Source organism: Nuphar pumila, chromosome 5 (assembly GCF_984573655.1).
Source record: "Nuphar pumila chromosome 5, dmNupPumi1.hap1.1, whole genome shotgun sequence".
NCBI lineage: Eukaryota > Viridiplantae > Streptophyta > Magnoliopsida > Nymphaeales > Nymphaeaceae > Nuphar > Nuphar pumila.
Window position 1 is genome coordinate 13,659,734 of NC_143253.1, and position 25,569 is coordinate 13,685,302.

Genomic DNA, 25,569 nt, shown 5'->3' on the forward strand with positions numbered 1-25,569 from the left:
CATATTCAGTCCAGAACATGAACAGCTGTACTTATCTCGTGTTTGCTTTGAGTGGACAATGACAGGTGTTCTTTGTGTCCTGCATTTGATTTGCACTGTGTGGACAGTTCAGACACATGAAAATATGGGTCGGATAACTTCAGTTCGGATTGTACAATCTGATCCGTCCCACCATTTCAGTGTTTGAACATGTTTGGATTGAAGTTTAGCCCTGGATATGGATCTCAAATTGGATCCAAATACCAACAAATGTTTAAAATATGGATAATTTGAGAAAAAATAATAATCCATATTCTACGTTCAAACACAAAATGATTTCTCGTGAGATTTTCAACTTTTTTTTTATCTTTTTGAGGTTCTTAATGGCAACATTAGGGGAAAATAAAAAAAACATGAATGAATAACCCACTTGATGTGTGAGAAATCCTCATAATGCTAATGTTTACCCCATATCGCTAAGTGAAAGATGTTGGATCTTGGTACTAGATCCAGTTATAGCCATAGGGTCTCACAAGAGGAACCCCAAGTGTCATTGGATGGTGAGCTCATTAAGGATTATAATGAGCCTATTAAGAAAGATTAATATGAATATTAATCCTAGACTAATGACTAAATATATAACCTACCTGATGGTTCTATAAGGAGTTACATTATTTCTAAGTTTTTTTTTTTGATAGGCAATATGGGGTTAAGGAGACTCCTACCAGATATCTCTTAAGCCCCATGTGGCAGAGGGATTCAAACTCGGGCCTTCAGCTTGGCACAGGACCCTGCTTACCACATGGGATACTCGGTGGCATTCTCTCTAAGTTAGTGGTGAGATAAATTCAATCTTTTATGGTTGCTTATATAAAACCATGGTCATGTACCAGGAAAGCAAAATGAGAGAGCAATCTTTGAGCTTTAATGAAGGATTATGATGATTTTCATGCTTAGCGATGAGTTATAATAGCTCAATTAAGCAAAGCATGTAGCTTTACAAAGTTGGAGGTTCAACCCCTCCTAACACACATGCCTCTTTACCCGTTGACCTCCACCGTATCAATGATCGATAGGCAAAATCATCCCTTACCATTTTAATCTATTCAAATGTGATTTTTTTTTTCTTTTTTTTTATTAGCAAGATGGGGTTAGGCAAACACCGACTAGGAAAAGAAAAATAAAATCAGAACACATCATAAGCAATTCAAAACAGGAATTGGCTTATCTTCCCAGGGCCAGTTTTCCTTCAATAAACCCATATTAGCAAGTAATCTGGCAATAGCATTCTTTTTCTTTTTATCATCTTTCTCACACTTTTTCTTCCAAACAACTATTGTAAATGAAATTTGACAGAAGTTTACCCAACCAAATCCTCCACTCCCCCAACTATCAGCTTCCAACCAGAGCAGTAATAGGGGTAATTACTAAAAGATGATCATAGTGTGCCACGTGTCTCACATTACAACATGGAGATCATATATGGATTTAGCAAAAAAACTGAAACGGCTATTTTTCCAATCATGTGTGCCATATCTGCAACATGGAGATTATCTACAATTATACACTTTGGCAATGAAATTTTGTGGAACCCTCTTTCAATCGCATGAGTCGGGTTGAATGGACTTCCAACTGGAAAAATATTGGCCACACTCGTAGGTTCCGGGCCCTCGGATTGAAAATCACAGAAGCCGGTCATTTTGACTAAATCTGATCGCAAAATAGCAGGAATCGACCCTTGAATGACAATTTGTTGACATAAAAATTCTGTTTTTATGAGGATGGTAATTTCAGTATAAGGTAAGCTGATGATTTTTCAACTTTCAAAGAATCTGACATGTTGAAAAACATGATCCATGTACCGGTTTCTGCTATACCAAAAATATAGATCACATAGAGATCGAGAGGGTCAGATTTACAAATAAGACAAAATAAAATAAAAACAGTAAAAAAATGTCACTCACGAGTGTAGCCAACTTTTTTTGGCACGATTAGCTAAGCTGACAGTGACGTTGGAAAGCCTATGAAAAAGCATTACAGAGGATTTAAAACGTGGCACATCAATTGGAAAGCCTATGAAAGAAAAAAGGGCTCTCAATATGATTTGCATGGTTTGTTAAGTAAAAACATGTTTGAGAACAAGCAAGTGCAACCTGCAAGCAGTAATTTTTATTTAAGAACTTAAATTTAACGCATCAAAACTTACGATTCAAAAATTATATTTTGTATAGAAAAAACACTACAGAAAGTGGAGAAGGGGATGGTCCTACTCTCTTTTTTTTCGTTAGAACTTTCCAAAAATTATACTTTCCTGTATTTAACAATAGAATATGTATTTTGAAAGATTTTTTATGCTCACGTGTGTATTTTAAAGAGATAAAAAAAGAATGGTTGATATTATACTAAAATTAATGATAAAATATTTATATTTTTGCATGAAATCAATTTGAAGGAAAGCTCATTTAAAGCAATAATAAATGAATGTAACAGTCCAAAACGAACAAAAAAAAACTTAAAAATATGATTTTTGGAAGGTTCGAGTGAAACCTAAAAAAAATGGTAGGACCATCCCGCTTTCTCCACAAAGTATAATCTTTTTAAGCAAACAAGCCATCTTGCAAAATGCATCTAGACTTAAAGATTGAGCCGATACATTTGGGCCACCTGACCAAATACTTTTTGTTTTATATTTACACAGAGAAACTGTTCTAAGAACAAAGGGTCTATTCGTGATTGGCTCTACTTGCCGTGAACTTACGCCCTCGCCCTCGCCCTCGCCCTCGCCCAGTCCCCACTGGCAACACCAAACTACTGCAGGCCTTGGCTGTCATTTCAAATGCGGATAAGATTCGAGAAATAATATTACACATCCATCTCTTCAAAGCAAAAGTTTGTGGATTTTAATCTTGGCAACACCAAACCACATGGCCCAGCTCCTATCCCAATCCCAAAGTCCACAAATCTCTCCTTTGCGTTTTCTCCAGCAGTTGGTGAGCTTCTCCAGAGTTTTCCTGACAACTCGTTAGAGTGCTGTTTTGGTTCAAGACCTGGAATTGATGGTGTATTAGGTAATTTAGTCTCTCTGGACAGATTTCACAGATAAAGAAAGGTGTGAGCCACCCAAGAGAGCCACCGCCTCAGCATTGACGTACTCCCGCCACTCGCCAACTCACCAGATTGCCACGCTACTCCTCTTGCCAGCAGGCCTCTCGAAGGACCTCCTTTAATCCAATGATGGAAGAAGAAGAGGAAAGCTAGCAACAAGAAGCAGCAATAAGCTCTGCATTAAGGCCCAAACTGCCCCAACAGCCATGGAAGCAACCAGCCATCCCCAAGTGCCAGTGCAGCAAAGTGCATGGCTTTATGATGAGTATGGTGGTGTTGATGTCTTGAAATTTAGCAGCACTGTTTCTGTGCCTGAAGTCAAGGATGACCAAGTTCTCATCAAGGTGGTGGTTGCTGCTCTCAACCCTGTGGATGCAAAGAGGAGGCAAGGGAAATTCAAGGCCACTGATTCTCCATTACCAGTGAGTTTTTTTTTTTTTTTTGGTTTCCTCCATTTTGGGTGTTGCAGTTTTTCAGTTTGGAAATCGAAAGAAGTCTCAGTTTTTTTGACCTTTTTATTAAGTCCATGATTTATGCGGCTTTAGATTTCCTATTTTTTAATTTGATATGGTGTAATTAAATGTCAATGGTTTATGCGGTTTCTTTTATATTTCAAGTTCATTGTGGTTTTTTTTGTTTGTTGTTTTCAGGAATCTGCATGGTGCATTATGTTTAGTTTTTGTGTATATTTTTTTTTCCTTTTTGGGGAAGAAGAGGTGTGGTCTCTGTCATTTTGCCTTGATGGGCATTAGGAATTTTTAGGGCAAGAAAGGTTGCCTTTGCTATATTGTTATGAACGACTTATATTGGTTCTCATAAGATGGAGAAACAAAGATGGAATGAGGCGATAGATTTATATTCTTCTGTTGTATTTTCATTAAATATCCTCTTGCAATATGTTGGAAATATACATGGTGTTGTCTTTCTGTGTATGCATATATCTGTTTATTGTTCTTGTAATGTGGAAGAAAATGCTCCCTGCTTTCATAATATGATAATTTTCTTCTTTCTTTGTCCTTGCAAAAATTTGCAGACGATTGGTTGCAAGGATATAGTTGTAAATCTGGGAAAATCTCTGAGCTTTGTACTTGGTGGATTTTTTTTATTCCTTTTTCTTTCTTGGGGTTTCTGAATGTTTTCTTGTCCTTTTTTAACTAGGATTTCTGAAGTTGTTGCTCGTTAGAATGACGCCTAGTGTGGTGTACAGCCGTATATCTTCTTCCCCAGTAATTACTGCATTTTTTATGGAAAGAAGATGGATCATTGAACATGATTTCCCTTTGTTTAGAATGACGAGTTAAGAGTTCTTTTTTCCAGATAGGTTTTGAGCCAACGTGCATGCCAGATTGGAAGCTTATGTCAATATGTCCGTGATACTTTTTGTGGTGTTAGAAACATAAAATTTATGTAGCTAGTGGTTTAGAAGTAGAGTTCTGTTGTTAAGTGTCAGAAAATTGATAAAACTGAACATTAGCTGTGGATCTATAAATTTTAAAGTAAAATGGTTTCCACTGAAAATAATTTCCAGAAGATGCAAAGGTACCTTTATAGCAGACAAAGATTGTGGTTCATCACTTTCGATTGTCTTCTTTCTTATATTAATCTCTTGAGAGTCAGCTCAACACACATAAAAGAGTACTGGTTTTCTCACCCATGTATTTGGTTTTATTAATTTTATAGAGCTGACCTGTATTCAAACTGAAAAGCATACCGCTAGCGCTTGTGTGCCCTGATTTTAAACTTTTTATGTTCCTTGCAACCTTCCTTATGAACGTTCTATTGGATTCCCATCTTCTTAGGTTCATGAACAAGGATGCAGTCATTAACATGGTTCTCACCTTTGCAGACCATTCCAGGATATGATGCATCTGGAGTGGTGGTAAAGGTTGGAAGTCAGGTCAAGAATTTAAAGGAAGGAGATGAAGTATATGGGAATATCAATGAGAAACCTTTGGAAAATCCTAAGCAGTATGGATCAATTGCAGAGTACACTGCTGTGGAGGAGAAATTGCTAGCTCTGAAGCCCAAAAACCTTGATTTCTCTCAAGCTGCTGGATTGCCTCTTGCAATAGAGACCGCATATGAAGGCCTAGAAAGAGCCGGATTTTCTGCAGGTAAATCAATCCTCGTGTTGGGAGGTGCTGGTGGAGTTGGAAGCCTTGTCATCCAGGTAATTTATATAGATTTCATCTTCACAAGTGCATGTTGCTTCTGGATCTATATAATGTTTTTAATTATCTTATATTGTGCTATCTCTGTATTGGACATTAATATCCTTGCCACCTAAACTTTGGTTATGGGAAGATGTTCAGTCTAGATTATTACTTTTAAGGCACTTCAGTTTAATACATATATAAAAGGTTTTATACTTGCCACTTAAACTTTGGTTACGGGCATATGTTGAATCTAGATTATTACTTTTAAGGCATTGCGGTTTAATACATATAGAAAAGGTTTTAGATGTAGGGAGAGAGTTGTTAACTTCCATGTTCTTAACAGGCATTCAACTTTGTCTATCATAAATCTAGAGTACCATATCACACATTAATTATCATCACAGGGCATTTAAGAAACAAATTTATCAGTTGTATTTTGGAAATGCTGGAAATATTTTACTGAACTCCCTCTATAAGTTTAGTAAGATGCCCTTGCTAAATAATTATTAATATGTGAAACTTTAGTAAAGGTAGAAAGATGTGAAATTATTAGTGTCCATGTGAAGCCATGGATATTATGTGTGTGGTTGCTCGCCTAAGTTCTTGGTTGGCTGAACTATCATATTTTCATCATTTTCTCCAAAACTAGCTTAGTGACAGTTTGTTTGATGAGCTTGTAACCAAATATAACAAGTTTGTCAATGGGACTGACAAGAACACTTTCATTGACTTGAAACATACTCATTTGTGGAGAAAAATGTGTAAAATGGTAACCAATTCCTTTACTGCCTCAGCTTCAAATAGAAGTACTAGATTAGGGTTGGGAAACAAGCCAAGCTGCTCATGGCTCGGCTTGTAAAGAACGCCTAAAATAGGCTTGCCGAGCTGAATGTGAACAATAATTACTCAGCTCAGCTGGACTAGTACAACCTTGTTAAGTAGTAAAAAATATATTTTTGTTAGATTTAGGGTTTTTGAATTCCCTACAGAGAGAAAAGATGACGATGGGGTTTGGGCTAAACACACGATTCCCAATATGGGAAAATTGTGTCTATCACTATGATTTTATATTTTTACAATTGAAATTACATCATGACTAAAATACCCGCAACTACATAAAATACAAAGGCATATTAATGAGAGGCATTTAAGGAATAAGACACAATTTACAACATAAACTTATTAGACCACATTAAACGTGATCTGGATCTGGGACGTGATTTGGATGATCTGACCCCAATCTCATGCTAATAGCCTCCCTCAAGTTGTATATGGTTATCAACCATGGATAACGTGCTTCTTAAGTACCAAAATATGTTCTTCGTGAGGCCTTTTGTGAATAAGTCAGCAACTTGTTATTCAGTCCTAATATATTTGGTCTCTATCTCTTGATCCTGCACTTTCTAACGAATAAAATGTTGATCAATTTCAATATGTTTCGTCTTCCCATGTTGGATGGGATTTACTGAAATCTTGATAGCACCTTGATTATCACATAGCAATAGTGACTTGGGAATAACTTCTCTCAATTCAAACAACATGTGTCTTATCCAAGTCATTGGGAACGATATTCTGCCTTTGTACTGTGACAACCTTTTGTTTCTTACTACTCCATGAGACCGGATTTCTTCCAATGAAAACTCGATATCTACAAGCAGACCTTCTCTCATCAAGATCTTCTGCTCAATCAGCATCTGAGTAAGTTGTGACCATCATCATATCTTCATGTGTTGCCCTTTTTTTATAAAGCAAACCATCTCCAACAATCCCCTTTAAATATCTCGGAATTCTTTTCACGCCCTCCATGTGTAACAATCTAGGCTGATGCATGAGCTAATGGGGACCAAGTAAAACCATAGCCTTGAATTGCAACATAAAAACTCTCGAACCAAAATCTTGAAGCTTGCTTCAACCCATAAATGACTCTCTTTAACCTGCAAACATAAGCCTTTGGATCATCCTCACTATACCTGGTGGTTGCTCCATATAAACTTCTTCCTTAATATGCCCATATAGAAATGCATTCTTTAGATCCAATTGACTTAATTTACACCCATAATCTTAATAGTGCCTATTTTAACAATATGACTAAAAGTTTCATCATAATCCCATACTCCTGGGTGAATCATTTTGCTACTAGCCGAGCTTTGTATCTCTCGATGGTTCGATCAGGTTTGTATTTTGTTTTATACACCCATTTTGAGTCAACTACATTTTTATCAGGTGTTCTTTTCACTGTCTCTCAAGTTTGGCACTCATGTAAGTCCTGCATTTCTTCATTTATGGCTTCTATCTACCTATTTGATTACACTGCATGCTGAAATGTTTTGGGTTCCTGTTGCATCCCAATCTGAGTGAGTTGCATCCCAATCTGAGTGAGAAAACACTGAAAGTCAATTTTGAAGTTTTCATAACTTACCCATCTTTCGATTAGATGTCTCACCTTGCTTGATCTTCTTATTGACTCGAGTTGACTCTCTTGATTTGGCGATTGATGTTGGTCTTGCAGGATCGAATGCTGGTGGCTTTGATTGTGTCTTATGTAAACACATCCTTCTTTGAATCTACCTGATATGGTCTATGCATTGTCTGAACTAGTTTCTGTGTTGTAACTTGATTCATCCGGAGGATCTTCTGAAGCATTGTATGCTTGATCGGAGTCATGATTTGGCTGTACACTCTATTGTTCATTGTTGAAAATAGGCTATCATCTATCCAGGGCTTATCCAAGGCTGATATACTTCAATGTTATTTCTATTTTGCAAAATATAATGACTGCACTAATCATTAGAAAATTTGCACTCGTCAAATAGAACATTCCTAAATATTTTAATTGTTCTTGACTTGGTCTCATAACACCTATAACCTTTGTAATCATCAACATATCTAACAAAACGACAAACGTGAGCCTTATCCTGAAATTTATTTCTTAGCTGGCTGTCCACATGAACATAACATACACAACCAAACGCCCTCAACTCATTGTAATTTGGATGCTCCTCGAATAGCATAAAGTAAGGAGAATTATTTTGCAAAAGCTTCATGGGCAATCTGTTTATAATATAAATAGATGTATGAAATGTCTTGGTCCATAGTTTTATATGAACTTTACTTTCATGAATCATGGACATCACACTCTCCATAATATGGTGATGCTTCCTTTCAGCAATGCCATTTTGTTGAGGTATCTTCGGGCATAAAACTCTTCGACTAATTTCATTATTATGTAAAAATTCAATAAATTCTTTTGATGAGTATTCACCACCACCATCACACTGAAAATTTAGAATATTCAAGGAAAATTGAGAACGAACATAGGCACAAAAGTTTTTAAACACACAAAAAACTTTAATTTGTGCTTCAAGAAAAATATCCAAGAGTAGCGAGATGAGTCATCAATAAACAAAACATAATATTTACTACCAGAAGAGGAGAGAAGTGGAGATGGGCTATGCCAAACATTTAACTAACTGGACTTTGAAATACTGAAGACACATGCAGAGGACTCGAGCTTCAAATGACTATCCAATGTAGCTTGGGCAATCAAGGGATCTTCTCTGAAGACATACATGTTGCCACATCTTTCAGCGAATGTCTTCCTCGTTTGAAGGTCTGATGCAGAGCAGGACCGAGCCAGGCCTATACAGGGTGACCCGGGCGTGGCCAGGGATCTCGGCACCAATGAGATGGAAGATCGGACCCAGGTAATGGATTCAACCTCGAGCACGGTACCGCATTCTAGGGATGTGCCTCTGCACACCTATTCCAGGCGAGCGAAGGTCTGAAGCACGCACGTCGACAGCGTTCCAACACATGAGATGGTCCAGCGCGACAGCAACATCGATTTAGTCTTGGGTCCAGGGAGTGGACCTGAGATCCAGATCCACTATGCAGTCTATTAATATTCAGCCCTAGGGTTACGTAGGGCAGGGAAGATTGACTATTCTTTTGAGTTTTCTTATTCTTTTCTGTCAGTACTTTGTTTCCTGTTGCAACCGTTATTTCTGGTTTCTCTTTAATTCTTTATTTATTGTATCTGCCTTTCTTTCAATAAGTGAATCAACGTAGATTGATTGGTTTACCGATCCTCGCTGCATCAAAGTGGTATCAGAGCGCAACCCCTCCTCCTTGGTTGACGGCATGTCGCAAGAAGCGAGGGACGATCCTATGAACGAGGAGGTGTGTGAGGGATCGGGTACCATCAACGAAGACCCCATGATGCAGATGATCGACATGATGACAAAGATCCAAGAAAATCTGCCACGCGTAAGCAAGGACGTAGCTGACATGTCAAAGCGCTTGGATGGAACCGAAGGTCGGATCTTCGTTATTGAGTCGCTAGTGGAGTTGCGCACGACATCAACACAAAAAATGGGTACGGTAGTGGGTGAGGGTGCTGTCAATCTCACCGGTGCTGCAACGTCGACCCAGCCCAACTAAATTACCAGCCTATCGTGCGACGTGAGGGCATTGAGATGGCCTTGCATAGGGATGCGGGACTCGTCAACTTCTCGCACATGGTACCTTCTCTCCACCCAGATTCGGTAGCGGCTATAAATCAAACAGTCGGTACCTTCCAGCCGAACCAAGGGGTCATGATTGGATCCCCCCACGTCAACTCGAGTGCGCTACAGACCTGGCCTCGAGCCACGGTGGCTGTGTCGCAGGCCTGGCCTGGCCTGCAGGACCCCAGCGTCACGTTGGGCCTTGCTGCAGGTGTGGGCTCGTCAGCCCGACCTAGGAAGGACCTCCCCTTCCCTCTTGAACCTGCGCGTGGATGCCCTGTTGTAGCACACCAGCGAGCAGGTATAGGTGGACCCCTATGGATCGAGCCGAACCCGAGAGGGTCCGGACCAAAACCTTTCGTAGCGGGGCTCAGACCCGGATCTCGGGGACCATCCTTTGGGTCCCAGGGAGCGGGTCCGAGCCTCGAACCCCATTGCCCGACCTACCTAGTTGGGTTCGGTTTGCGGGTCGCCCCGAACCAGATCCAACCAATTAATTTTGAACCCCAATTCAGATCCATTACCGTCCCAAACTTGCAACGGACCCATACAGAGCTCCAGTTTGAATTTGAGTCGGGTCAAAACCAGACCCATCCTGTATCGAGTTCTAACCAGACCTTTCTCCACCACAACTCGATCCATAATCCTACCTATCCCATTCTGGGTTCGACGAATAGCTTAGGTCTTGACCCGATCCAGATCCAATCAGGTGAATCCTCCAAGTACTACACCAACCAGACCCAATACCCATACTAGACCCAATCTGTTAACCCATCCTTGATCCAGAACCAGGTACCCTACCGGTGCCTCTATTTTCTCCAAAATCGGTTTAAAAAGTGGGTACCACCAAATCCGTATCCGAGAGGGGGATGAGTGAAAAACAACATTCAAGACACGTGATGGATTGTATGAGTGGTTAGTTATGCCATTTGGGTTATCAAATGTCCCGAGTACTTTCATGAACATGATGACCCAAGTGTTGCGTCCTTGTATAGGGAAGTTTGTCGTTGTATATTTTGATGATATTTTGGTTTATAGTTCTTCGTTGTCTGAACATTTGAGTCATTTGCGTAAAGTCCTAGAGATTTTAAGGAAGGAGAAGTTTTATGTCAATGCCAAAAAGTGTGAGTTCATCACGTCAAGTGTGGTATTTTTGGGTTTTATTGTATTGTTTGATGGAGTTAAGGCAGATCCCGCCAAAGTCCGCGCGATTGTAGAATGGCCTACCCCAAAGACTATAGGAGAGATCCGTAGTTTCCACGGGCTAGTCATTTTTTACCGTCTTGTGAGCAATTTCAGCACCCTCATGGTCCTATCACGAAATGCCTAAAGGGTACTAGTTTCCATTGGACTTCAACCGCGGGCAAAGCTTTCACGCTCATCAAAGAGAAAATGACTAGTGCCCCCGTCCTAGCCCTTTCTGACTTTAGCGCAGTCTTTGAGGTTGAGTGTGACGCCTCTAAAGTGGGAATTGGTGTTGTCTTGAGCCAGAACCACAAGCCTATTGCTTTCTTTAGTGAAAAGCTGACTTAGGCAAGGTGCCCGTACTCCACTTATGATGTGGAGTTTTATGCCGTTGTGCAAGCCCTTCGCTATTGGAGGCATTATCTCATTTATAAGGAGTTCGTCTTATACACGGATCATGAGGCGTTGAAATATTTAAATAGCCAAAAGAAGTTGAGTGCTAGACATGCCAAGTGGGTCAGTTTCTTGCAAGAGTACAATTTCATGATTCACCATCGATCTGGTACTCTGAACAAGGTAGCTGACGCACTTAGTAGGAAGAATAGTCTTTTGATGACTATGTTCGTGCAGGTGATTGGGTTTGAGCAATGCAAGGAATTGTACCCGACAGACCCTAATTTTCAGCTGGTCTGAGAAGGGTGCCTCTCCTCTTCTAGCATGATAGACCCACGGTTTGTTATACATAACGGTTACCTCTTTTGAGGTAATAAGTTATGTGTGCCAGCATTCTCGCTTAGGCTACAATTGATTTTCGAGTTACGTGAAAGGGGACTAGCTGGGCATTTTGGACATGATAAGACGTTTGCACTCTTAGATGAACGATATTTTTGGCCCAAAATGCGCAAAGATGTTGTCAAGTTTGTCCAAAGTTGCCGAGTATGTCAAGTGTCCAAGGGTCGACGTCAAAATAATGATTTGTATACTCCTTTGCCCATCCCTGAGCGGCCTTGGGAACACGTTTACATGGACTTTATTGTGGGTCTTCCCAGCTTTACATGATCACCTCAGATCGTGACACTTGCTTCATGAGTCAATTTTGGAAACCATTATGGGCCTTATTGAAAACCAAGCTCCAGTTCAGCAGTGCATACCACCCGCATACCGATAGCCAAACCGAAATCGTGAACCGTACCTTAGAGAACCTACTAAGGAATCTAATTGGGGAGAGTGTCAAAACATGGGACCTAGTCTTGCCGCAAGCCGAGTTCGCCTACAACAGTTCCATCAACCGGTCCACATGCAAGTCTCCTTTTCAAGTGGTTTATGGGCGATCACCAACCCATGTCGTAGATCTAACACCTGTGTCTAGTCTCCAAGACCCAGCCCCAGACGCATTTGATGCCATTGAGAATATGCGTGATATTCACATACAAGTCCGAGCCAAACTTGTTGAAAGCTACGAAGCCTACAAAGCTTTTGTGGACCAAGGTCATCGTGATGTCCAGTTTCCAGTAGGTCAGTTAGTATGAGTTTACCTACGTCCGGAGCGTTTCTCAGTAGTTACTTATGGTAAGTTGAGCCCTAAGAAGCATGTCCCTTTCAAGATCCTCCTGCGATTGGGTCTGAATGCCTACCTCCTTGAACTGCCCCAAGACTGACACATATCACCTATCTTCAACGTGTCTGATCTATATGCTTACTGTGGTGACAACAAGTCGTCAGAGCCGACTTCTTCCCAACCAGGAGAGAGTGATGCAGAGCAGGACCGGGCCAGGCCTATACAAGGTGACCCAGGCGTGGCCAGGGATCTCGGCACCAATGGGATAGAAGATCGGACCTAGGTAATGGATCTGACCTCGAGCACGGTACCACGATCCAGGGACGTGCCCCTGCGCACCTATTCCAGGCGAGCGAAGGTTTGAAGCACGCACGTCGACAGCGTTCCAACACATGAGATAATCCAGCGTGGCAGCAACATCGATTTAGTGAGTGTAGGAACTGGACCCGAGATCCAGATTCACTATGCAGTCTATTAATATTCAGCCCTAGGGTTATGTAGGGCAGAGAAGATTGACTATTCTTTTGAGTTTTCTTATTCTTTTTTGTCAGATCTTTGTTTCCTGCTGCAACCGTTATTTCTGTTTTCTCTTTAATTCTTTCTTCATTGTATCTGCCTTTCTTTCAATAAGTGAATCCACGTAGATTGATTGGTTTACCGATCCTCGCTGCATCAAGGTCCTTGACCTACAGAGAAGATTGTATAAATTTCATATATGAATTGGTGTCATCGACAAGTTTATAAACAAAAACTATATTCTTTTTTATATTGGGAGAACACAATACATCGGACAATTGGATGGGATGGGATGAGATTTAGACAAAGGAATGAAGATATATCTCTTAAATATATGATAGAGTTACGTCTACCATCTCCCGTAACAATATTATTTTTACCAGAATAAGGAATCAGTTCAAAGAATTTACATGTCACTTGAGACATAGCTGGCAACTCCTGAATCAACATAGCTCCTGAATCAATATACCAAACACCATGATCATTTTGTTTGAAGATCAGTCCAGAAAGTTTAGCCAAGAAAAGTTGGGACATTTTGCCCCTTGTTCTGCCCTTGATGTCTATGGAAAGGCTTTCCTCTAGCTTCTGGATTGTATCTCGTATCATCTTAAACCAACATTTTTCTTTTACATGGCCCTTCTTTTTGCAAATATAGCATGTTGGAATGTTGTTATTAGAGCGACCTCTTCTACTTAATGGAATATTAGGAGTAGGAAGAATTTCTCAGCCTCCCTGATTATAACCTCTGCCTCTACCACGTCCACGGCGTGAAAATGATCTCATAAATAGTACATTATATGAATCTGCTTCAGCCTTTTCTGTATTTGACATCCCCTTTTAATGACATTTCATAGCTAAGGAGTTTGGCCTTTAGACTCCTGGTATATTGTAGAGTTGTAGACAACACATGAAACTCAGATCCCAAACCAACCAGAGCTTGCTGAATTTTGTCTTTCTCATATATTTGGCATCCAATTAATGCTAATTGATCTCTAATAGACTTAATTTTATTGAAATACTCCATAATAGACATGGATGCTTCCTTTTTTAACATCTAGAATTTTCTTTTTAGATAAATATGTTAAAATGTACTCATCAATTATTGTAATTAGATATATTATATATATATATATATAAAAGATACATATACATATATGGTATATATGTATATGTATCTTCCTAATTATATATATATATATATATATATATATAATATTTTTCTATATTAGTTGTAGGGGTAGTTTAGTCATTTTACCTATTTTTATGCATATTTCATTTTGGAATATGATTGTATTTTCTCTTTTTTTATTTTTATTTTATTTATTTATTTTTTGTGGTTTGCGCCACATTGGAGGGCTCCCCAAAGAGTCGTTGGGGAGCCCCTAACGGTCACAAATGTGACCGTTGGGGGCTCCCAACGACTCCTTTGAGAGCCCCCTATGTGGCTCCTCAAAGGCTTATAAATAGGGGCTTTCCCCCTTGTATTTTAGTACTTCTTGAAAGAGCTTTTGCTCCATTGTAATGGGTGTTACACCCTTCTTCTCTTCAATAATATTAACTTATGCCTTATAGGCATTTTTGCCACTTTCGTGGGTTTATGTGTTAGCACATTATGTGCTTGTGTTTTCCCCTTTAGTGGGTATATCCGCACTTCATGTGCATGTGTATTGGTTCATTATTGAACCTAATGTATTCAAAGCCGTTTCTTTACATGGTATCAGAGCAAGGTTGTGACCGAGTTGCTTTTTGGTGCATCCGAAAGCGTGTTATTCAAGAAATATTAAGAAAAATGGTGAAGTTTTCTTGTTCTCTCTCTTTTCTTTCTTAAAGTTTTTTGGTATGTATTCTTTTTCGTTTAATATCATGCATTATAAAGAAATATCTACTTCCTTAATAATCTATATGTATGTGTTTTTTGTTTTTCAGTACTTATGTTATTCGGTTCTTCATTGAGCCTTTGCTTTTGTGTATATCACATTTTTAAAATCTCTTAAAAGATAATTAGTTAAATCGGTGAACTTGTGTGTCATTGCTTAAAACTTCATTTAATAGGGTCATTAATCGTGCTTATCTTTCAAGCATAAGTTGATGTCAATCTCGAACTCGTGTGTATGGTTTTAGGAGTCTTTATGATCGTATTGTTGTTTTTCAAATTCTACATATGATTTAAAAGCTTTGTATTGATGGACATCTTTGACTCCTTGAATTTAAATTTTTATCAAATAACTTCGGTACTTTGGAGTTATCTTTTGCATGTTTTATATATGTGTGGGAAGTTTTTTTTTAAGAAAAGTTTAGTTGAGATTGAAATTCTTTAACATATAAAAGCTTGTGATAATTCACATTCTTTCCTACACACTTGCTATCATTTATTATGAGTAGTGATGTTTATTAGAGATTTCTCATGTAGTGATATTTTTTAAGAATCTAAAAAATGATTCCAAATCATGTGTCTTATTGCATTTTTTTGTAATTAGAAATTCCTCATGTAGTGATGTATGAATACCTCTAGTAACTCTTGAAGTATGGTTTTCTTCTTTGCTTTACATACTCGTTTTTTAGTGTTGTGTGGTTCTTATTGGTGAATACTATGTGTGAGACTTCCACAGTTCTTGTAAGAAGAGTGTTTGTTCTTGTGAAAATCCTTCAAAGTTTCGATCTTAAAAGGATTATTCTTTTGGGAAGTTTTGTTGTGGGCATTTGAAGGTCTAATTGTAGAAGTCCAATTCTTTCTACAAACTTGGTTCTTTAGTTTTTGATTTTTCTACTAATATTGCAAGATTTACTAACTTGTTCTTTTTGTGAATTTTTCGCATGAGTTTTTCCAAATTTTACCGCATCTATTAAAGAATGCCCATATTAAACTAAATTTGCTATATTGTCATTCGACATCTTATATTACATAAAAATTGCATCTATTATCATTTGGTGTGCATATAATTGCACTTTATATCTATCATGGTTGAAGCTTGTGGGATTATAGCCCAAGCTCTGTTAGTGAAACCTATGACTTTTGGGTTTGCATTTACGAGTTTGTATTGTGCTCTTTGTGCACAAGTGTTCTTTTTGTGCATGTGTGCTCACATTTGTTTCCAAGAATATTGTAATATTGTTCTTGGCATCTTATTGAAGATACTTCTACATGAGTAGTTAATGTTTGATTTGACTCTTGGATTATTCCAAATCAGTTCTTGCACATGATGTTGCTTAATATTTCATGTTATATAATAAACCTTTTTGGTATAAATAACTTCTTTGAAGATTTGATCATGATTAAGCATAATTCGTGTTTATGCAAAATTATTGTTGTGATTGATTATATTGGACCTTTGATTTGATTTTTTCAAATCGGCCCGCTTTGTAAAATCACGTATTTGGAAAATGATTTCCTTATGAGTTCTTTGTCTTTTTGTGGCATTTATATTTGTCCATCACATGTTATTTAATGCATCATTTGTTTGGCCTTATTATTGTTATATTAGAGATGTTTGTTAAGGTGAGTTAAGGGCACCTTGTGTTATGTCATTTTAGATTGTCCACTTACCATATTAAAGATGGTTGTTGAGGTGAGTTATGGGCACCTTGGGACTCTAAAATGATTTGTTATATGATCTCTAATTATGAGTGTGTCACTCGTTTTCTATTTTTGGCCATTGATCTTATGAATGCTCTTATTTATATATAAATGTGATGGATATATGGTGTTTGAAACCTTTAATGTTTTAAGGTATATTAAAATCAAGGATTTTGGGACTATTACCCAGCCTTTTGTTGTTTATGAATCTTATGAGTGCATTTGCACATTTGTGAGTTCGTGTTTTGTGATTTTTGTGCACAAGTGTTTCAAGTGTTCTTGTTGTGCGTATGCGCACGTATTTATTTTCAAGAATATTGTTCTATTGGTTCTATTCAAAGTTTTATTTATATGTTTGTCATTACAAGTTTTATTGCCTCAAAAGTCTTCTCCTTTTATAACTCTTATCTAAGTGTCATCATATGTAGACAAGAATTTCATTACACCTTTGTGTGTTGGTTGTCCTTTGTTGACTTTGTTCTCTTGGTCTAGTAGCTGAACCATGGTTGCCAGTTGAGGAAGCGGGAGCGGGAAGCGATACGGGAAGCGGGAGCGGGAAGCGAGGCACTTTCAAAATTTTAGGAAGCGGGGAAGCGTGGGACCACTTAGGAGCGATTCGGGAAGCGTCTCGGAAGCGACCTAGGAAACGTCTCGGAAGCGACCTAGGAAGCGTCTCGGAAGCGAGGGGGAAGCGAAAAAATAAAAATAAAAAATAAAAAATACAAAAAATTGAAAAAAACAGGGGAAGCGAGGGGGAAGCGTGGGGGAAGCGTGATGGGAAGCACGCTTCCCATTAAAGGGAAGCGTGTCCCCCCATTAAAGGGGGACGCGTCCCCCATTAAAGGGAAGCGCGCTTCCCAAAAAAGGGGGACGCTTCCCCCCACGCTTCGGAAGCGCGACGTTTCGCGCTTCCGAAGCGCGCTTCGGGGAAGCGTGCTTCCCCTTTTAGCTAGGCGCTTCCGGTAACCCTGAGCTAAACACACTTGTCTTGAGTGTTATTATATGTAGACAAGGCACGTTGATTCACACCATGGTGTGTGATTTTAGTCCATGTTGGCTTTTGTGTCCTTGTTCTAGTCGCTGAGATGTATGCCCATGGTTGACTTCTTTCACTCATTTCAAGTGTCATTTTATGTATACAAAAGATGTATTGTGTTTTAGCCCATGGTTGACTTGATACTCTTGTTCTAGTAGCTGAACATACTTGATTTTGAGTGTCTTTTTTACGTAGACAAGAGATGCTTTTGGTCCATATTGGCGTGTATTCTTTTGTTCTTGTCGTTGATACACTCATTTCAAGTATTATTATATGTAGACAAGATGTATTTTTACACACCTTTGTGTGTGTCTTTTGGCCTTTAATAGCATTATGGTTATGTTCTTGTTCTAGTAGCTTATACACTTGATTTGTGGGTTTTAAAGGACTAATGAGGTAATTGCTTGTAGTAGATGAACTATTGTTGAAATTTGTGAAATTTCATTCATATTTTGCCTTTTAAAGATACAAGAGAATCATATCATTAATATGCATATTTTAAAATCAATTTTTTTTTGCATTTAATCTACATATTAAGTGCTTATGGTTTTGGTCACCTTTGTATTTAATATGCAAAATGAATTTTTATAATTGCAATCATTTGAGTGAGATGTTCTTAAATGTGTAAGGTTCCCTACTAAAATAGAGAAATGTGTAGATTATGCATTGCAAAATGAATAACACCCATTAATTTCACCTCTCTTGTGTGTTTGACCACTTTTGTGGTTTATTTTGCCCATTAGTGGCCTCTTGTGTACGTGCGTGCTTCCGTGCTTACTCTTGGAGATTTTGTCTCTTTTGTTTGACACTTCATTATAAGCTTCTTATGGGGTCCCATGGCCGACCATTGCTTTATTCTCCATTGGGGGGTTGCGTTTTGTTCATTTTTAGAGCTTGTGAAAGCATTATGCATTCTTGTAATTCATTTCCTCTCTCTCTTTGACATAATATATGATTTTGAAATATTGGTTTTCTAAATTTTTTTTTCATGCTAAAGTAATTATCCTATCATGTGCTTCAAATTACTATGCATAAGTTATATTTTTGCACCATTGTTTTGTGGATGAGTCATCCGATATGGTTTTGATTAATTCATCTTGTTAGGAATGTTCCATTTGAGTAAAGTGTAAAGATATTTTTTACTTGTTTTTTGTTATTCCACAGGATCTTGGAGATGGATAAAAAAAAGTACCTTGGATAGATCGGGAAATGTGTTCACCATTAAAAGACAATTGGAAGAAGGCATTTGCAAATTTCAATGTCATCCTTACCGAAGCCCTTGGAGTCTTGCGACTTTTTTCAATCTTTTCGTTTTCCCACGCAAAGTTTGAGGGGGGGTGTTAAAATGTACTCATCAATTATTCTAATTAGATATATTATATATATATATATAAAAGATGATACATATACATATATGGTATATATGTATATGTATCTTCCTAATTATATATATATAATATATATTTTTCTATATTAATTGTAGGGGTAGTTTAGTCATTTTACCTATTTTTATGCATATTCCATTTTGGAATATGATTGTATTTTCTCTTTTTTTATTTTTATTTTATTTATTTATTTTTTGTGGTTTGCGCCACATTGGAGGACTCCCCAAAGAGTCGTTGGGGAGCCCCTAACGGTCACAAATGTGACCGTTGGGGGCTCCCAACGACTCCTTTGGGAGCCCCCTATGTGGCTCCTCAAAGGCTTATAAATAGGGGCTTTCCCCTTGTATTTTAATACTTCTTGAAGGAGCTTTTGCTCCATTGTAATGGGTGTTACACCCTTCTTCTCTTCAATAATATTAACTTATGCCTTATAGGCATTTTTGCCCCTTTCGTGGGTTTATGTGTTAGCACATTATGTGCTTGTATTTTCCCCTTTAGTGGGTATATCCGCACTTCATGTGCATGTGTATTGGTTCATTATTGAACCTAATGTATTCAAAGTTGTTTCTTTACAAAATAATCTTCGGCTCTGAAATTTTAGAGTAAGTATGCTGCAATGTATTCCATAACATCATGTTGGTGCAATCATCTGGTATTCCCACCAATACCTTATGTGATAAGGTGAAAGTAATATAGGCGACCAAGGCTTGTTCTTTCTTGATCCAGTTGATGAAATCTGGATTACGAACGGTCCTCGTTGTCGTGACAGCCCCTTTGTCATCTTTAACTTCCTGCACCAAAAATTCAGATATAGCAGCCATTGATCCATCATCTAGGTGACCAGTGAGATCCTAGCTCCTAATAAAATAAACAATTTTTTTTTACAGGTAAGATAGTTGGAATTATTCTAATTTTTTAGAAATCAATTGACTGAGAAAACTGGCATAGATGGATCCTTAAGAAGAACATGAACCCATGAAAAATGAACGAGTGGACGATACAAGAAGGTTGAATCAGGGCGGCCAATGAGCAACAAGAAACAATATCACTCGACAAAGGGCTCGGCAACAATAAGAAGCAATAAACTGTCACATTTTTTTTTTACAAAACAGAACTAGAACTTAACAATCAAAGGTAGTTGCCACAAATAAATTTTTTAGCAGGCCTAGATATTAGGATCAACCTTGAATTGAATTTTCACGATTATCACAAATTAAAAAGAATGTGGGATTTAGAATGACGTCAATCTGATTCTCAGGTCTGATGGATCAGATTTGACCAAGAAGGAATAAAATAGGGAGAGAGATGAAAATCGTGACCCAAATATGATTCAATCTATGTCACAGGGATTCGGCTAGCAGGGTGCTGCACCCGCGTCTACGCGACTCGACGCGGGTGCGGCACCGGGTGTAGTCAACCCGATCCTGGGTGCATTGACCGCACCCAGGATCATTTTGGTCCATTTTTTTAAAAAAAAATTGCCCTATGAAATGGGCTGCAGAATTTAAAAAAAAAAAATTCTGCTGACAGTTGCTTGCTGCCACTACTCTTGTTTTATAAAGGGGCACTTTTAAAACCATCTAAAATTGAAGAGCCTTTTCAATCCAGATCCTTCTTTTTCGTAAAGGATTTTCTCTCTCCATAATAAATGATAATGATGGTAATAGCCTTGTTGGCTATTAGTATTCATTGTTTTCCTGACGAGATGGGTGCTCTAGTTGTAGCCTTGTGTAGACCTCTCTTTTTCACATGTCCAATCCAATAAATTTCTTTTAGTTGTCGTGCAGCTGTATATAAAATGAAATTTGAAGAATCCTATTGCGTGGCAGTGGAGTCGTAGGCCTCATGAAGACTCTCTCTCCAACAAACCACATCAAACCTTGCGCTTATATTTTTTTTTGTGAAGACCAGGGAGTTTCAGTCATGATTAAATCATGACAGTCAGCAGAACGCAACAGGTTGGGTCGATCAGATTGCCAATCCTTTCGTTTCATCAATTTTGTCTCATTGCCTTAAAGTACACAACAAGCAAAACGTGGGTAACGAGTCTTCAAACAAACACACCAGCAAAAAAAATTGGACCCCCGACCCGCAGTGGGGGAACCCTCGGACCCCCTTTTATATATATATACATTTTTGCCCCTGCCGCACCCCCGCACCCAGGTTTTTTGGAAGTGCCGAATCCCCGCAGCCACACCCATGTGACATAGGATTCAATGAGGGTCTATGGAATAAACTTCAAACCCAAGCATTCAAGAAAGGGAAAATCAAACAATATGCGGATTTGATTTAAAGAAAGAAATAACAAGAGAAAGGAACACATATTTGAGGAAGGAGGAGGAAACAAGAAGAAAAGCAGATTTGAGAAAGGAATAGCAAGAAAAGAAACACAGATTTGAGGATGAATGAAGAAACGAGAAGGAATAAGATTAGAAAAATCAACTACTACGTGAAGGAAAGAGAGATCAGATCTTGAAGTTCAAGATTTTCCAGCCCTGCTCCAGATCAATTCTCTAATACCATGTTAGATTTAGGTTTTCTGAATTCCCTGCAAAGAGAAAAGATGATGATAGGGTTTGGGCTGAACACACACGATTCCCAATATAGGAAAATCGTGTCTATCACTATGATTTTATATTAACTTTACAATTGAAATTACATCATGACTAAAATACCCTCAACTACATAAAATACAAAGGCATATTAATGAGGGGCATTTAATGAATAAGACATAATTTACATAATAAACATATTAGACCACATTAGACGTGATCTAGACCTGGGACGTGATTTGGATCTGGATCAAGATTCAGATCCGATCCCAACCTCACACTAGTAATTTTAGATATATTTTACACCATATAGTATATGTGGAACATATGATTTTTAAAAAATAGGTTTAGTGGTAAAATCTTATTACTAATATCTTTGAAACAATGCATTTTTTTATTATCCTATTTCTTCCAGTTATAAAATAATGTATTTTTTCTGTAGACGAGCCAGTTTGAACTTGGCTCGTTTAACTTTCTCATTATGAGCTCAAACTTGGCTTGGCTCACAACAAGAATGAGCAAAACTTGAACACTTCAAGCTCTTCTCGTTCGGTTTACCATCCCTAGCTAAGATGTAGAGAAAACTTAATTTTTTAGATTCCAAAGTAAAACGTTTATTCAATTACATCTGACATATATTTTTTTTATTCTCAACTTCTTTTGGAACAGCTAGCAAAGCATGTTTTTGGTGCATCTAGAATTGCTGCTACATCAAGTACTGGGAAACTGGAATTATTGAAGAGCTTGGGTGCTGATTTTGTGATTGACTACGCAAAGGATAATTTTGAGGAGCTTCCTGAAAAATATGATGTTGTTTATGATGCAGTTGGTGAGTTATCTTAGTTGCCCCTTCTTCTGTCATAATTTGTATCAGCAATAATCCAACACGTTGAGGTATGTTCAGTTATATTTCTAATTTATGCCCAAATTTGGAATACGTAATAGTTCACTTCACTACAGCCAGATTATCTTTAACATGATTCGCAGGAAACCTACGTATAATATACATGTGCTATGTTTGCCTTTGTTCTGGCATACTTCCCGTTATGGGTGGTCCAAAAGGAGTTCTCACCATTTCTTTCTTTTCTCATAAAAATTATTGTGAAAACAGATGCAACTTAGTATCCTATAAGATGTAACTAATTGGCGTTATTCATTTGGAATCAGTTCAACTTCTCATGACACTTTTATGACGTCCTAGGCTTTTAACTTTTTTGTCTCAGGAGATTTGCATTTCCAAGGGTTGTTTAGTCTTTCATAACAAGAGACATGCTTAAATTATCTACCAACTTGTTAATTGTGTGTGCATCTTGTAATAAAGTAATCAGATCATCAAAAAAAAATATTTACAAGCCATTCGCCCTTTATTTTTTACATTGAAATCATTTGGTTGTTCATGTAGATCTGCTTTTTCAAGCCACCATGAATGAATATTGTTTTCACATGTAGTTTCTCAGAATTAACTTGACGCAAAACCTAGTAAAATTAATACCTTTCTCATTCTTGAATTATTCTGCCACCAACGTTACCTTATAGTGCTTTTGGCCATTTTTATTATACTTATATATACATTTTTATTTTAGGTGCATTCCATCTTTTGGGTTTTTTTACCAACTCAGAGATATTATTCGTATGCTACAAGTCTATTTCTTTTTCTTTTAGCTTCAATCTACTCATTCTTAAATAAGTCGATTTCTTTTTCTTTTAGCTTCAATCTACTCATTGTTAAATATTTAGCTTGAAAAGTTAGACATTAGAGCCTTTTCTTAATTTCACCATAAATAGTTCATTATGGAAAGCTTCACTCTCCGATATGACCATGAACTTTGTCTTCGTAGGCATGCTTTAAGTCATGTGACTTTTCAAGATATTTATATTATTCATTGTTCCCTCCATGTCATCATGAGCAATGGATGCATTGTTATCAATATGATAATGATGAGAAAAGGCTTATATTCACTTAACCTGCTCACCAACTACCTTTCACTAAATAAACTCATTATAGTCTTCTATGTCTGATTTTCACAAAGAATCGCATGGATTTTGACACATCTTGATCCATAGCTTGTATCAATATTTCTCATTCACATGATACTAAAAAAGTACGTCATCAAATGTAGGGCTTATCTTTATGTATTGCACTCTGATACCCATGAGTTCTTTTATCTGCCATTTTTTCCCTCCAAACTTGTTTGGAAGTTCTCTGAAATAATGTAGGCGAAAGTTTTCTTTAAAAACGTGCTTATAGCTTCCCTAAAACAATTAGGGAAAATTGATAAACATTCGCTTATTTCTGTAATTATTTAGTTCGTGTGTTCTACAATAGCATCATGTTGTGAAGTACCTAGAGTGGACTTCTCATGCCTACCATCATGCGTTGTATTATATTTTTCTGTTAAAAGTAGTTCTCACCTCTATTATCCATCTTCAAACATCACATACTGGTTTTCCTTTGAACTCCTCGCCAAATTTTTTCAAAATGCCGACACTTCATCTTATGTTTTCTAATATAATCTCAAGAAAAGTAAGAGGTTGCAGTGCTTCTGCTCATGCTTCCAAGCTTGCGAGTTGAGCTCTCATGCCTACAGATATGCCCCTTTCTCTCTCTTCCTGAATCGCAAAACTGTTCTCATTCCACAATTCCACACACATTCAGAAATGCAAAGAATTGGCAGGTTGTAGTATGTAGCCAATGTATGGGACTCACGGGTCCAAACCCATCTACAACTGAAAAAAGGGAAAAAAAGAAGCAAGCGGTGGGCTACCCATATGAGGAGGGACCAAACCTATCACTACAAATAAACTGCAAATTTGAAATTGTTTGTTCAGAACGAGAATAAAATCAAGAAGGATGTGCATTAAAGCTTTTAGAACTTTCAGAGATCAAGTAGATTGTTTCCTTGGATGTATGCTCCTTTGTCTTCTTTGTACTGGTTATCATATGTTTCCGTGCTGATTCCATCCTGCATTTTGCGTGGTTTTGAAACAGGGCAATGTGACAAAGCCATTAAAGTAGTTAAGGAAGGGGGCAGTGTCGTGGTATTGACGGGTGCAGTTACTCCGCCTGGTTTTAGATTTGTGGTAACGTCAAATGGTTCGGTATTGATGAAACTTAATCCATTCCTAGAGTCTGGAAAGGTGAAGCCCGTGGTGGATCCAAAGGGACCATTTGGTTTTTCAAAGGTGGCGGAAGCCTTCGCTTATCTTGAAACTGGAAGAGCTACCGGGAAGGTCATCATTTTTCCCATCCCATGATAAAACGGTTTGCTAGCTCATCTTTGTTAGTTTTCCATGCTTTAGGATACTTGTAATGTTGTCCATAGCCATCAGTGCTGATATTGGTGTTTGCTGGATAAAAATGAACTTGTATGACCTTAAAATCGCAAATCCTATCATTAACAGAACAGATAAAAAGGTTGCGTGGAGTTTTTGTTATTTTTTTCATGGACGGGAAACCACCCTCGGGATCAGAGACCTAGTCGTGCTGGCTAAGCCTGCCGTACTTACGGTCGCTTTCCTGACGGTGTAAACCTGGTGTGCACCCCTTACACCCAGGGAGTCGCCCGGCTTCAACTGAACAAGGGCTTATCCCTTGCCATCATTAATTCAAGGGGTTTGACACATGGGAATGGGAATGGGAATGGAACCCTGACCACCCGTTTAGTGGTCAAAGCCCCCTCCACTGCACCAAACCCCTTGGGGCTTGAGTTTTTGTGATTGGAAATAGAAACTGCCAAAACATTGGCATTTTGGTAGAACCTAAGATCACCAATTCTGCTAACATGCTAGAAGAGGTGCTCGAGTGCTGGTTGGCTCAATTCAATGAGCTTTAATATGCTAAAAGCACCAAGTGATTCTGCCCAAAGAGTTGAGCCCATGCCCTAGGCATGAGCCCTCCTTCACACGGTTTGATTTGGGCCTTTTGGTTTGAATTGTTATTTTTATTTGTGAATTTGGTTTGAATTTGTAGAATAAGGATCTAAGGCCCAACATAGTGAGACCTGGATCTATTTTAAGG

At 38.1% G+C, this 25,569-nt stretch overlaps 1 protein-coding gene across 1 annotated transcript; it reads left to right on the forward strand.

Annotated features, from left to right (window-relative positions):
- Positions 1-3,151: 3,151 nt before the first annotated feature.
- AOR (Oxidoreductase, zinc-binding dehydrogenase family protein) lies at positions 3,152-24,999 on the forward strand. The gene is made up of 4 exons (XM_090005617.1): positions 3,152-3,506; positions 4,931-5,254; positions 22,221-22,380; positions 24,541-24,999. Exons 1-4 carry the CDS (start codon positions 3,291-3,293, stop codon positions 24,804-24,806), a joined length of 966 nt encoding a protein of 321 aa, XP_089861743.1. The 5' UTR covers positions 3,152-3,290; the 3' UTR covers positions 24,807-24,999.
- Positions 25,000-25,569: the final 570 nt, after the last annotated feature.